Source organism: Anastrepha obliqua, chromosome 3 (genome assembly GCF_027943255.1).
Source record: "Anastrepha obliqua isolate idAnaObli1 chromosome 3, idAnaObli1_1.0, whole genome shotgun sequence".
NCBI classification, from domain to species: Eukaryota; Metazoa; Arthropoda; class Insecta; order Diptera; family Tephritidae; genus Anastrepha; species Anastrepha obliqua.
Genome location: NC_072894.1, coordinates 89,851,137 through 89,867,226, shown reverse-complemented (window position 1 = coordinate 89,867,226; position 16,090 = coordinate 89,851,137). Strand labels below are relative to the sequence as shown.

The 16,090-nt window shown below is 39.0% G+C and overlaps 1 protein-coding gene across 2 annotated transcripts in view; it reads right to left on the bottom strand.

Annotated features, from left to right (window-relative positions):
• The window catches only part of LOC129241640 (RNA-binding protein Musashi homolog Rbp6), a 373,873-nt gene that overhangs the window by 135,416 nt on the left and 222,367 nt on the right, over positions 1-16,090 (bottom strand). For both annotated transcript variants that reach the window (XR_008582150.1, XM_054878077.1), the window contains exon 4: positions 15,585-15,628. Coding sequence is in view for 1 of the 2 variants with exons in the window: in XM_054878077.1 (XP_054734052.1) it covers positions 15,585-15,587 (3 nt within the window). In the remaining variant the exon portion in view is untranslated. The remainder of the gene's footprint in view (positions 1-15,584; positions 15,629-16,090) is intronic.

Genomic DNA, 16,090 nt, shown 5'->3' with positions numbered 1-16,090 from the left:
TTTTGAACCGTGTCGTTACTGGTGATGAAAAATGGATCCTTTACAATAATCCTGTTCGCAAACGCCAATGGTTAGATAAGGATGAAACACCAGAACCGACCCCTAGAGATGGCCTTCACCCCAAGAAGATTCTCCTGTCTATTTGGTGGGATATGGCCGGTATTGTTTATTATGAACTTCTGGAACCAAACCAGACGATAACTGCTGATTATTATTCCCATCAGCTATCAAACCTGTATGAGGCACTTAACAATAATCGACCGTCTTTAGTGAATAAACGCAAAGTTTTGTTTCACCACGACAACACAAGACCTCATACCGCAAGGAAAACATTAGGCAAGATGAACGAGCTCGAATGGAAGCTAATGCCGCATTCACCATACTCACCGGATATTGCACCTTGTGATGATCACCTTCTCCGTGGACTTTAATCCCATATGAGTAACAAGAACTACACCTTAAAAGAAGCTATAAAAAGGTAAATCGAAGCGTATTTTGGCTCCAAGGACAAAAAAGTGTTTGAGCAAGGGATTAAAAACGCCTAAACGTTAGGAAGACATTGTGAATAATGAAGGAAACTATATTATTGATTAATTAATACTTTAAACATGTTTTTTATTAATTTTAAAACCACTTTTAAAAAACGCACGAACTTATGAACTGACCTGATACTTCCCAAATTTTTAGTTTCTGCACTTAGTGGGAAATGAAAGGTCGACAATACATGCAATACGAATAAAACACATAGCTCTAGAAAATTATTATAGACACATTTTATCAAGTTATAAATAGAATAATTGTCATTATGTAATCAGTTTACAAAATGTAAAGGCAAACTGAAATTGCAAGACCTTTAATTTTATACTCACAAATATGCATGCTTAAGTTATTGCATGTATATACTAAATAGTAGGTACATAACTAAGTATGTAAACGACATGTCGTATGTTAATATTTGCGACCGCCGTAGCCGAATGGCTTGGTACGTGACTACCATTTGGAAATCAGAGAGAATATAGGTTCAAATCTCGATGAAATATCAAAATAAAGAAAAAGATTTTTCTAGTATCGGTCGCCCCTCAGCAGGCAATTGCAAACCTCTGAGTGTATTTTTGCCATCAAAAAGCTCCTCATAAAAAATATCTGCCGTTCGAAGTCGGCTTGAAACTGTAGGTCCCTCCATTTGCAAAACAACATCAAGGCGTACCCCCCAAATAGGAGGAGGAGCTCGGCCAAATACCCAAAGAGGCTGTAAGCGCCAATTATAGATATATAATATATATATACGAGTATATGTTAATAATTGTGCATGCACCTAAGATTTATTTTTGCACTTGCTTTCCTTAATGTCGGTGACAAGGCGGAATTAACAAAATATTATGTCAAGTTGCCAACGAGCTGCAAAGTCACAAACACTACCCTGCTAGAAAAACTGAACTAGTGAAACTTATTCAGAGCCAGAGCATATGTGCACCAGTCTAAATTCTAGAAGCTATTCGATTCAGAACTAGTTGCTGGTAGCCACATTGGAAATATCAGGTGGACTGGAACTTAGCTTCATTTTGTGTGCAACTGACGCCGGTTAGCACGAGAAAGACACGCCTGAAATGCTTTGTTAAACTCGGCTAAAATTGCTCAAGCAGTTATCGCGCCAATCGAGAAAAAGGAGAAGAGAAAAGGCAAAGGAGATCCTACTGGGACAATCTACCAGGGTTATCGCAATAAAAACCAATAAAAAGTAGCTTTAACCTAAACCGATTTAAATATTGTACGGACTTAAATAAGGAGAATTTTAAAATCATCACAGGAATTCTAAAAGGGCATTGAACTTAGTCTTGTCAAAAATTCTGTGAAAATTTTTACAATGTATCCGGCGGTAAGAAATTAGCAGAAGAAAGTTCCGTTAGTGTCTTGTAAAGGCCTGAGATCTACAAAAAAGAGGCTAAAACCGGGGCGAAAGTGTACTGTAGTAGGTATGGTGAAGTAGTTGAACAATGCTCTCTTCAATGGAGAATGTTGGAGTTTTCAGCAAGATTCCGCTCCAGTCCATAGCCGCAGAAGATTGGCAGTCTGGAAGTCCATATCTGAATCTATTGGCCTGCAGTTTGTGGTCAGAATTGGAGAATATGGCTTGTCGAAGACCTCACAGAGCGACGTCAATATCCAAGCAAACCGTGCGTGCTGCAATAGCTAATGGCCTTATCGTTTGCGTAAAAAAATTGTGATCGTTTCGAATAAAAATAAAAATTTGATTCTCTAATATTTATATTATTAAATACAACTAAGTTCATTAAAAAAAGTATTATCATTTCATAGATATAACGGACTTAACTTGTGGCAGGACTAAGTATATTGAATTACCATTGTACTAACCTGGGAATATACAGGGTTTGATTGAAAAGTAATGAGACTTCCCGCGCGGAGCGTCTGCTAAGCGTTCAAGCGAGTCGGCTGGTGGGGAAAAATGATCGTTGGACCTTCCCCTTCCACTAGAAACCGGTCCCAGTTCACTGGCAACAGCAGTGCAGTCAACATCGCTCCGCGCGTGAAAGCTGTATTAAAAGTGTGTTAGGATTTTGCAGTGGCAAAAATGCAGCGATCGTTGGAACAACGTTACCCGATCAAATTTTACGTAAAGCTTAACAAAACGAATACCGAAACAATTGGCCTACTCATGGAGGCTTACGGGCACCAATCTCTGTCCAGTGCCCAGGCAATACGGTACTTCCCCACTCTCCCTACAGCCCAGACCTGTTCCCTCCGGACTTCTTCTTGTTCCCGCACCTGAAAAGAAAGCTGAAGGGGAGGCGTTTCGACTCCAACGAGGCGATTCAAAAGACTGCGACAGCCGAATTGAACGCGATTCCGGCGGATGAGTTTAAAAAATGTTTCTTGCAGTGGAAGGACCGCTACCAGCGGTGTGTTGACGCTCAAGGGTCCTATTTTGAAGAATTATAGTTGTATAAGTCAAAAGGTTTAATAAAACTGCTTAAAAAAAATAAGGCTCATTACTTTTCAGTCAAACCCTGTACTCCAAAGCGACCCGCAGATTCTGCAGGGAGAAAGATGAAACAGGTGATGTCATAGTGCCCAGAACTCATTTCATCAGAGAAGAAAATAAAACTCAATAAAATAGGACAAATACTAAAATTAACGAATACATTGGGCTCAGGGAAATACTCTGAATCCATGAGGGGGCACAGTAGATTTTCAGGTCGCAGTGCTAAATCCCCTCATAATAATAGTATATAACTTCAACTATATAACTATAATATAATTAAATACATATGCCAAATCACAATACGTGAATTTGAGATAAATGGGAACTGCTATATTGAATAAGAAACTTTGAGAAATGTTCCACGTAACTCCGAAGTCCGAACAATCGCAATGTTTGCATCCCCTTCTAAAGCATTATCGTGTACTACGGAGGGATCGCGCACTAACTCATTGCTAGAAAGGAATCCAACGAGTTTCGGAAGTAGAGGGTTTCCTATGTGGTGCGCACTGACATTCAGACAAGGTTGTGAACAGAAGCTTTATTGAAGTACAATGCAGCAGTAAAGCTGCCTATCCCGTGGGCCGCGCAGTGCTCAAACACCGCTTCAAAACTATGAACTGAATTGAATAAGCGAAGGTGACTAAAGCTGCCGACCGATGGGAGGTACAAATTCAGTTTTCGTGACTAGCTTTTTGTACTTATATGTATATACATATGTATGTATGTGTGTATGAAAGAACAAAAACATACATATGTACATAGATTTCAGGAGCTTCAGCAGTAATGTTGTTGGGTTCATGAATATGCATTTGACGCTGATATTGTTGTGGCCGATGTTGCTCGAATTGTTATTGCTGTTGGATTCCCAACGTCGCGCGTTGCAGTAACTTTAGTGATGATGAAGATGACCATGAAGTAGTCTTGCTGTACAGAGTTGGCTGGGTGCCTTGCTGTAAATGTATTCAATGTTTTTTTAGTCGCTGCAATTGCTGCTGATGCTGATGTTGATGACGCCGTTGACGATGTTGATTACTGCTGTGTGGCTGTGCTCCGGATAGGTGCGGGCAGAGTTGGTGAACGTATCGGACATGGTTATATGTATGCACGTTGCCAGTGGATAGCAAAGTACCATCAACATTTTCAGCTGTCACTTGGACATTGCGACCTGTGACACTTTGTCCGTGCACGTAAACTTAGTTTGTGTAGATATGTGTGTCTATACATACATATGTATATATGTATATATGTATGTATGCTTGTGCTTTGGTTATTGCTGATTGTATAAAACCACTGAACAAGAAAAATTAATTATGAAAAATTCACTCAAGTGTTGTTGTGTGAACCCCTGAAATTCTCTTCCTTCCCGCTATATAAAACGAAAAACGGGGTGATAAAAATTAAAAAAGTAAACTGTATGCGGAAAGGGGTACTGGCAGAAAATGTGAAACGCGAAAATGAAAATGAATCGGACAGTAAATGCCAATGCTGTTGTCGCATTGCTCTTTTGAAATTTAATCATTTATTTATGCCGAGATCCTGATGCTACTGTCGCTTGTACCACAGCTAGCCGCATGTTTTACATTCCCTTTGCTCTTCTCTTTTTGCTTGGCGTTTGTGAACATATCTATATGTGCATACATTTGTACATGAACACATATACTTGTATATGTAAGTATTATCAACATTTCCTGGTTTTCGCGCGCTTTCCTTTTCACTTTGCTGATTTTACGCTTTGCGATTTGTATCGACACCTCCCGCGTGTTGTTGACATTGTCTCACGTTGATTACACCACTGTGCTAACTGCAGTACATTTTTTAACGGTATACATATGTATATACTAAGGATACCAGTCCCCGGATCCCTGTGTTTTTAAGCATGTATTAGTCCCAGGATCACGAAAAATTTTAAATAGTGAATTCAAAGAATTAAAGACTTGTTTATTACGAAATTTGATTGCAATAAAAGGTTTTCAATTTCCAAAACCTTAGTGTAATATACACACACATTCACGCTTTATGCTCTTCTTCTTCTTGATTGGTGCGATAACCGCTTACGCGATTTTGGTCGAGTTCAACAAAGCGCGCCAGTCGTTTCTTTCTCGTGCTAACTGGCGCCAATTGGACACACCAAGTGAAGCCAAGTCCTTCTCCACCTGATCTTTCCAACGCAGAGGAGGCCGTCCTCTTTCTCTACTACCACCAGCTGGTACCGCATCGAATACTTTCAGAGCGTTTGCATCCATTTGAACGACATGACCCAGCCAGTGTAGCTGCTGGATCTTCATTTGTTGCGCTATGTCTATGGCGTCGTAAAGCTCATACAGCTCATCGTTTCATCGTCTGCGATATTCGCCGTTGCCAACGTGCAAGGGTCCAAAAATCTTACGCAGAATTTTTCTCTCAAACACTCCAAGCGTCGCTTCATAGGATGTTGTCATCGTCCACGCTTCTGCGCCATACGTTAGGACGGGCATGATGAGAGTCTTGTAGAGTGTTAGTTTTGTTCGTCGAGAGGACTTTACTACCCATTTGCCTACTTAGTCCAAAGTAGCACTTGTTGGCAAGAGAGATTCTACGTTGGATTTCAAGGCTGACATTATTATAGGTGTTAATGCTGGTTCCTAAATAAACGAAGTATTTTACAACCTCGAAATCCTGACTGTGAACGGAGACGTGGGTGCCGACTGTTTGTTTGATGACAGCAGGTACTCTGTTTTGTCCTCGTTCACCACCAGTCTCATTCGCGTTGCCTCTTTATCCAGTTTGGAGGAGGCAGAACTAACAGCGCGTGATGTCGACATCATCGGCATACGCCAACAATTGTACGCTCTTATACAAAATTGTGCCTGAGCGATTAAGTTCCTCTCCACACGACAGCGAGTCACCGTGTCTGAAACCTTGTTTGGTATCAAACGGCTTGGAGAGGTCCTTCCCAATTCTAACGGCGCTGCTGGTGTTAAGCAACGTCATCTTGCATAGCCGTATTAGTTTTGCAGGGACATCAAATTCAGACATCGCGGCATACAGGAAACTCCTTTGCGTACTGTCGAATGCAGCTTTGAAGTCGACGAAAAGATGGTGTGTGTCGATTCTCCTTTCATGGGTCTTTTCGAAGATTTGGCGTATTGTGAATATTTGGTCGATGGTAGACTTTCCAAGTCTAAAGCCACACTGATAAGGTCCAATCAGTTGGTTGGCGGTGGGCTTCAGCGTTTCATACAATATGCTCGCTAGAACCTTATAGGCGAGATTTAGAAGACTAATCCCGCGGTAATTGGCACAAATTGCAGGATCGCCCTTCTTATGGATTGGGCATAGCACACTTAAATTCCAAGCGGCAGGCATGCTTTCATCCGACCATATTTTGCATAGAAGCTGATGCGTGCACCTTACCAGCTCCTCGCCGCCATGTTTGAATAGCTCAGCCGGCAGTCCGTCGGCGCCCGCGGCTTTGTTGTTCTTTAGCCGCGTTATCGCTATTCTCACCTCGTCATGGTCGGGATCTTCACATTCTCTATGACATGCGCAGCTATCACTGTTTAACAGGTTCGAGAAGTGTTCCCTCCATAATTTAAGATTGCTCTGTATGTCAGTCACCAGTCAGTTTTTGTTCTTACAGGAAAACGCCCCGGTCTTGAAACCTTCTGTACTCCGCCGAACTTTCTGGTAGAATTTTCGGGCGTTGTTCCTGTTGGTCAGCATATCAAGCTCGTCGCACTCACGTATTTCGGCCTCTCGTTTCTTCTGTCCGATAATACGTCTCTCTTCCTTTCTTAGCTCTCTGTAGCGATCCCACATGGCTCGCGGTGCGCCCGATCGCAGCGTGGCTCTATAGGCGGCATCCTTTCTTTCTGCGGCAGCATGACGTTCCTTGTCGTACCAACTGTTTTTTCGGGCTCGCCGGAATCCGATTTCTTCTTCGGCGGCGGTACGTAGGGAACGAGAAATGTTGCTCCATTGCTCGTGCATGCCGGTTTGTTGGGCAGTGCTCTCTGAGAGCAGGAGTGAGAGTCGAGTGGCGAATCTTCTGGCTGTCTGTTGGGATTGCAGCTTTTCGATGTCGAACATTCTTTGCGAAGGTAGATGTACGTTTTTTGCTACACAGAGGCCTGTGCGTAGTTTGGCTGCAACGTACGGATCGTGCGTACATCTAAAACACTAGAAGCGTGTCTTCCATCTATCACAACATGATCGATTTGGTTTCGCGTTTTCCGAACAGGAGACAGCCACGTTGCTTGGTGTATTTTCTTATGCTGGAATCTTGTGCTGCAGACTACCATGTTTCGGGCCCCGGCGAAGTCGATCAGCCTCTGTCCGTTACCGGATGTTTCGTTGTGCAGGCTGAATTTTCCGACTGTGGGTCCAAAAATTCCTTCCTTGCCCACCCTGTCGTTGAAGTCGCCAAGCACGATTTTTAAGTCGTGGCGGGGGCAGCGCTCATAGAAGGAATTTTTGGTCGCATCGTCCTTCTCTTCCGTCGGGGCGTGGGCGCAAATTAGCGAGATGTTAAAAAAACGGGTTTTGATGCGGATTGTTGCGAGACCCTTGTCCACCGGTGTGAACGACAGTACTTGGCGACGAAGTCTCTTTCCCACAACAAATCCGACATCGAATTTGAGCTCCTTTACATGGCAGCTGTAGTAGACGTCGCAAGGTCCTATGGTTTTCTTGCCTTGCCACGTCCATCGCATCTCTTGGATGGCAGTGATGTCAGCCTTTACTCTCACGAAAGATGAATTTATATACATAATTGCTATGAGGTCTTACACTTAATATATGTAGTCTTAGTAGCGCTGAAAGAATATGTCAGACTTTTTCTCTTTTCTAACGATTTGTATACTCGTATGAGCTGAAGTATGATTTTTGGAAAATGCCATCTTGGACTACCATTAAGAAAGATATTGAAATTGTACTTTTTACTTTTTTTCTGTACCTTTTTGTGAAGGAGACTAAATCAATGAACTCATAGCGTCATTAAAGTAAACGAAGCGAAAAGTTGTAAATAAGGTTGCATAATTTATTCAATCGATCAAAGCAAATTTTCTTGAATCGAACAACTTATAACTTGTCCGACGCGCTGATAAGGCAAATTGAAATATTTTATAATAGTTAATACAGAGGTCACTGTCCTCAAATGTACGTAAATGCAAAAGTGTATTGATCATCATGGAAACTATCTTGAGATACAATAAAGCCATTTTCAATCAGCAATGTTCATTTTTCCATGGATGGGCCAGAAATATAATTAGAAACCCTGCTATTAGCACGGCTGGTCCTTTTACTGATTAAACAATGAACAGATACAAACATTTCATAAAGACATACATACATTTAATGCTTATATCCATGTGTACATACATGAATGAAGTGCCAACGCTTCTTATAAATTTATTTATTAGTGTTTGTATGTATATATACTTATATAGGTACATATGTACATGCATTGATGCTGTTCAATACAGTTTATGCCAGCAGCGAACGGCAGATGGTTTGTTGGAGGGCCTCTTACACGGTGGGACGATCGTTATCAATTGATGTTTGATGTCCACAGTGGGCATTAAACCCAACACCAGCTGAATGATAATCACGCACAAAGTCGTTGGAATCCCTTTATAGTTGGCATTAATTTTTGGGCTCCATTGTCATTTTTATTGGCAATTTTACATATTCAAAAATTTGAATGGCGGTTCGTTCGAATAATTGCCTGTTTGAAATTGCCTCAACGCGTATTGTGGCAATAAAGTTGGAAATTGCCTGCAACATTCCGATGGCGCTTTTGTTTCCGTTCTGCTTGGTGCACCATGCGCTTTTGCCATGTGGCAATAACCATTGGCAAGGATTTGTTAATAAAACGCAATAAAAGTTCAGTTCCGCTTTTTGCTTTCGGACTTTGACTATTCAATTGGTTGATGCTTTCAGAAACATGGAACATATTGTGCCTGGTGTGTGTTTCCAATACAATCCAGCCGCAACGTTGCCAGAGCATTGGTCGTGAAGTGAACCTTCATCTGACTCAGTGCATTTTGATTATGTTTTAATTTAAATGAACTGACGGCAATAAAAGAGAGCCTGGGGCAAATGCTTCTTTCTCATATAATCCCGTTTCTCTCCCGTTAGTATTCATGAATACCTAGATTCGTACATGCATACATATATATGTATGTGTGTATGAATGCCCAAGCAAATATTTCAGTTTTTTTAATTATTGTTCATACGCACATTGCTCAACATTGCGATAATATCACGAATGCCAGTGGTATTTCTCGCTATGCATTGGCAATTCAATTTTTTCGTAAACGCATTCTGAATTGAATAAATGTATGTATATATATATGTGCGTAAGTGTACGTGCACATTTAAATAACATTTCGTATATTTATGGCTACATATTTGAATGCTCTTTTTAAATTTTATTTTAATAAATATTAAAAGTGATGAATGCCTTAAACGGGTTAAGTGTTTGGTTAATTCCAATGTGATTCCGGGAAATTTACAGGAATCTAAGTAAGGACATTCTCAACATCCATTCATCAAGAACATGCAAGTAGATATATTAAAAAAATCTTCAAATACATATCGAAAGGTTCATAAAGAAATAACTTGGAAAACGGATGCTGCCAGATGTTTGAAATATCAAAAAATTAAAAAAAAAGAATTAAATTAAATATTATTTCTAACAGAATGTATGAAAATATTGAATACAAAAAATTAAAAAATTGTATAGATATGAAATTATAATCACAATTTTTTTTATTTAATCATGTAAATATTAAAAAGAAATATTCTCATTTGAAATGGTCACCATTTGCTTTTACACAAACATTGAAACAAAAAGGCCAGTCAGCTATTGCAGCACGCACGGTTTCCTTGGATATTGCCGTCGCTGCTCGAACCAAAAATTATTTGAGACTCCAAATTTCTGTGCGGTCTCCAACTCTGACCACAAACTGTAATCCAATGGATTGAGATCTGGACTTCCAGACTGCCTATCTTCTGCGGCTATGAACCCAGGAATATTGTTTTAAGTCACTGCTGTGTAGTTTTTGCCTTATGCGCTGGAGCAGAATCTTGCTGAAAAAACCAATGCAAGAGAGCACTGCTCAACTGCTTCACCACGCCTTCTCTGACATCCTCCTGGTACACTTTTGCCCCGGTTTAACCTCTTTTTCGTAGAAATGAAGAGATCTAAGGCCTTTAGAAGACACTCCCAACCAAACCATTACGAAGGATGGATGGTGGCCACGCTGAACCTTTGGAACAACAGTTTTTGAATCTGTAGACGTTTTAGCATAGATTTTGTCGTTTTACTTATTAAAAACTTCATCAACAGTGAGCATTTTCTCATATGTGAAAAGAATATATTCAGGGCCGTTGACCGCGTGCGACCTAAGAAGCTGTTTTCATCTGTCGAGCCTAATTTTCTTCAAGCGTGTTGTCGGAAGATGACCAGTTGAGCGACGGAAGACTTTGATGTGGAGATAATCAGCCCTATCATAGAACCCGTCGTAGAAAAGCTTCGAATACGAATGTCTACTACGAATACGAAAAAATTTAGATCGTGGTTTCCATGTGAACACGAAAAGGTGCTGCCAAACTCGAATGTCTAGTTTTGATATTTCGACAACAGCTCACTTCAATGTAAGCAAGACAATTTACAATTTATCTTTAAGTTTTTTGTGAAGTTAGCTGAATTTTCAAATTAAAAGGTATTCGTTGACATGTGCGGCTGTGTTAATGGAGAAGGAAAATGAAAGAGCAAACGGAGTCTCAGAATTGAGCGAAAAATATTAAGAGATGCAAGCAACCCTTTCGAGTTGGACAAATCAATGTAAATGCTCGCCTTTTTGTTAAAGAAAAAGTTTACTTAATTACGGTTTAAAACAGGATTATCAAAAATTACCGGTCAAATAAAGCTGTATTTACATACGTTTTGAGTTTTATTGAAGGCAGCGCAAGCTCAGCGAGGTCGTTGTCCATAGCTCCAGTTCTCCGACTATCCTCTGTTTCACGGTTTCTTGCGGAGGGAGGCTATAAGCGCGGAGTTGGCAAAAATTTCGACTTGCAATGGGCCAGTCGATATTTAGCCATGTAATAAAAGACGTATTGGTGTCACTACAAACACGATTGTGTCCTCAGTGAGTGAATCTCAGCATGAGTGTCAATGAAAAACGGCAATGCAAGATGGAATTCTATCTCACAATATAGATTTCCTGGCATAATTTTGTGTGTGGATAGGACGCACATACAAATTATTTCCTCCATTAAAGAAAAATTACTCTACTACAACCGTAAGGGCTACTATAGTATCAATGCCATGATTGATTTCTCCTTTATTAGCTCCAACAAAGTGGCATAATGCTGCCATGTTGTTACAACTTTACACCTGTGGAAGTCACATAAGAGTACATATACCTCAAAAATTTCTTTTTATTTATAGTTTAGTGAATATAGGACTTACATTTTACAGTTTTTTTATTTGTTTCCTTTTGAGTCCTCTTTTTATTACTTGTTCTAATTTTTGTCCGTTAGTCTAACGTTGTCGTAGAAAAATTATACGAAACTCTAAAATTTGACGTTAAGAGTGTATTCGGGAAATGCACATTCGGAGCTTTTCGAATTGTATGATCACAATTTCTTACTTTCTACGAAAAACCATCTACGATGAATTGCATGATAGGGCTGAATCTCTAATAGTCTTGACATGGATCTGATCGATACATTCATTTCCCTGGACATGATTTTCTGTTTTCTAAAGGAATTTCTTCGAATTCTTTCTCGAACGGCATTTTTGGTTGCCCTGGTTCGAGCCACACGAGGACGACCACTTCTTTTTCTCTCTTCACTTCAGACATTTGGGAAAAACGATCGAAATATTAACTTTTACAGCAATTCGAAAGTCTCACTTGCATTTTTACCACACTCAGGTAATGCAATCACTGCAATGCGAGTTTCCTTAGCTCCTCACCCCACTGTTAGCAAACGAAATTTGCCACGAAACTGAGTATAATTTATGAGTAGACAATGCATACGACCAAAAGCAAAAATAACGGAACTTTTTTCTTTTTTTTTTACCATAGCAACGTTTGCCTTTGTCAGATATTGCACGTGCATATTTATTCCGTAGTTACACTTGCGTGTGGCAGTTCGAAATTCGGGTGCTTTAAACAGATTTTTTTAGATTCAATCCAAAATCAGAAGTGAATATAAATTTATTTAGCTGATGATTTCAGGGCTAAACTCAAGTATAAACTACAAGTGTGAACTTAAACACGTTTTTTTACTTTTATTCCATTCGATTGGAAGGGTTGCGTCAGTTCATCCCAATCACACGATTTATATTAAAAGTTTAATTTTATATCGATGTTTGGTAAATGGTTCCACAAAATTACTGTGGTACTAAATATTTTATTTTTATTTTCAGTTTAATTTTTGTTCTTCAGAATGCCACCAAATTAGACTTGCAGGTCGCAAAATACGAAATGTTTCAATTCAATGATATGCACATACATATGCGCATCTCAAAACTGTCACACAACGCAAATCAAGAAATAAAGTGCAACAAAATCGATGGAATCGAAATCAACGGCATGATCCCTATCGAGCTACAGTTTACAGGAAATGGGTGTTACTGATCCAAAGAAAGTTGGGTCCGCGTGGCAGGGCGTTTAAGTTTAAAAATGATCATGTTGTCCCCCATTCAAAGGAATTTTAAAATTCGCTGCAATTTCCCAGACTACCACATCATCTGCAGTTAAAAGTCGGATAGGTAAACATTATGTTGAGGAACATATCCATTTGTAATAGCACCCGACTTGCGGTGAAGAACTTAATTAACAACGTTAACGAAGCCACAATTTTGAATGGTAAGTATTTATAAAGTGAAACCATTTTAATTTCACGCATCCTGGTTGCGAATAACAAATCATTGTATTTTAAACGATTACGGTTTCCAATACCGCTTGCATTTGCAATGCTTATAAATAAATCGCGTGACGGCTTCAATACCAGAGTGGGTAAAAAAGCGATGTTTGGTCCCACATAGACGAAGCATCCGCTAATAGATTGACGCTAATCGACTTCGCTGGAATCAGATTCCATTAAGCTATGCGGCTGTCTCCTGGTCGGAAAACGCGAAACCAAACTGATTTTATATCGACAGATTTAAGACGCGATTCCAATGTCTTAAATGCACATACGATCCGGGGACCCAACATCAACTCGTATCTATACAAGGAAAGAAATTAGAGGACGAACCACAAATACCAACCAACAACCACCACGCTGCCAACAGTCAAGTACTTCCTAATCCCCAATAGACCGGAGATTGATTTGAAACAATCTTCGCCAATGAAAAACAAAACAAATTCGCCAATGAAAAACATAAGGAATGGTATCAGTGTTATCGCGGATAATGCCAACTTGCCGTTTACGTACACTTCGAGTATGCTGGAAGTTTAAAATCGTTTCGGATGAGATACCCTTGTATTCGCCGGAACGCACCCAATAGACTTACTAGTAAACAAAGCCGTAATGAGTTGAGAATAGAACAAAACGCGAGAAACAAGTACCCAAGCTTGGCAGTACCTATAGATGGAACAAACGGCTGGTGGATACATCGCTGTATCCTAGACTTGAGAAGCTGGGCAAGAAAGCATAGCGAAGTGGATTTGCACACAGTTGCTAACTGGGCTCGGTACCCAGTGGAATATGTATGAATGTAGGTTATTTTATAGCTCTAAATGCACTCTTAGCAATACATAGTAAGTATTTGGCGAAAACTTCATTCCTGCTTGATTCGTGCTACAAAGCAGCGAGAAAATGACAACATCGGGTGATGTAATAGCAGATACGACAAAAATGCTAAAGACCCTTAAAAAGTGTAAGAGTGGCGACTAATCGCCTTTCCCCCAGCTTTGGGTTTGAAAGTAGGTGCAAAGGGTAGCGTGCAACCACAGCGAACCTAAAAAACACTCAAACAAAATATTGGAAAATATTTTTTCTTGTTATTTGGATACTTTAATATTTGACACCTTATTTATACTTGAATGTGGTCTATATTTGTATATATTTTAAATATAAATAAAATGGTTTATTAGAAGCATATAACGGCCATTTCATAAGAAGCAGGTCTGAATAAATTGACAACTTTCAATCTGTTACTATTGCCCTGTCACTCTCGGTTCTGGTATTAATCCTAATCCTTTATTCGTTTCTCTGTCTATTTCTATATATTTACATTTATCTTTGAGTTTAATTTTACTTTTAATTGGGCATACCTATATAGTTAAATTTACTATTATCATTTCTAAATTTTTAGTTTTAAGTTGGCAATGTTTAATAAATAATTAATTTTGAATTTTGTAACTTCCATCACCGATGTACGATGTTGTTCAAAAAGTTTTGTGATTCGATAAGAAAGGGCAATGCTACTGGCCTACATTTTTTTGCTATTATATTTTGGTATTTTCTAGAAATGAATGCTCAAAAGCAAAGGAAATTTTTGAGCGAATGTTGAAAATGTATAAGGACTTTTCGCTATCAATTAGTACAGTAGAAATATGGGTTGCTGAATTTTGACCTGGTCGTACAAGCCTTATAGATGATCCACGTCGAAGACGTACCAAAACAGTTACAACCCTATTAATCGTAGAAGGCTAATAGGAGGCTAAATAGTGGTGTGAGCTTGGTTCTTCGGCTCCGAACGAGTTCGTATCCAGAAATCGCCTAAGAAGCTGTTTGCATGAGGTTTTTGGGATGCGAATATTATTGTAACCTTTTAGACCAGCTGAAGGAAAAATTCATAAAAAAAGACTCAGTTTGCAAAAGAAAAAAATTCTTTTTCATCAGGAAAGTGCAATGCACTGAATCACAATTGCATTTTGGCAATGACTAAAATCCATGAATTAAAGTTCGATTGGAGCATCCACCGTATTCACCAGATTTGGCCCCAACCGACATCCATCTGTTTCCAGGCTTAAAAAATTCGTGCGTGGAAAGCGTTTTTCATCATCTGATAACGCTGAGGAAGCGTATTTTGCAGCCCTTCAGGGATGGAATTCATAAATTGGAGTCTCGTTGGAACAAGTCTATTGTAGTTCAGGGAGACTATACTGAATAATAAAGTGTATTTCAAACCATAAAATTGTGTTTTTCTTATCGAGCCGCAAAATTTATTGAATAACCTAATAGCACCCACAGTTTGAAAAACCAACTGTTTAATTTTTTATTGTTTCTGTTTTAATTTTTTTTTTTTGCCTTGAATATGTTATACAATCTACATGTTTGTTTTAAACCAGCTGTTCCCAGTTTTATTGTTACTCGCTATAGTGAACCGGACCTTTTGAAAGGTGATAACATGAAATTATTTATTGGACGCAGGATTAATATCTAATTTGCAAATTATATTATTCACTTGAATAGTTGTGAGGCGATAGACACTGAATTGCAATTCGCTTAAAATTCGTAAACCCCATAACAGGAGTTTTTACTATCTCTTTTGCCGCTGATTTGAGTGATTCGCTTGCACCCAAATGTTTTTGTACAAAGTTTTAACAGACCGTTTTGCTTTCTTTAACTTACATACCATACATCAGCAATGTTTTTAAGTTAAAATTTGTGAATGCATACCTGAAAGAAAAAATGAAGTTATATTAGCAAAATTGCAGCACATCATTCCAAGAATTGAATACAATTTATATATTTATTTTATGTTGTACAGTAAATTTAAGCAGTTTGAGTCGGAGTTAAACACAAATAGTTTTCTGTATTTCCTAAGCTTTCAGAATTGGCCTAAAAATATATAAACTACTAGCGTACCCTCGCCCGCTTCGCTAGACGATAAATTCAATGATTTGCTGAAAGAGAATAAAATTAATACGAAACAAAGCAAATTCTTTGATACAATTTCATTCGAACTTTATTGTAACACTTTTTGATAGACAACGTTTTTGGTTTTTTCATCTTTCGCGTGAATAATGACGATGGTTTGCCAACTCGTGAGCAAGCTACATACAATTGTCCATGAGAAAAAATTGGGTATTCTAAATTAATACCGCACATTTGTAGAGACTGTCCTTGCGCCTTATTAAT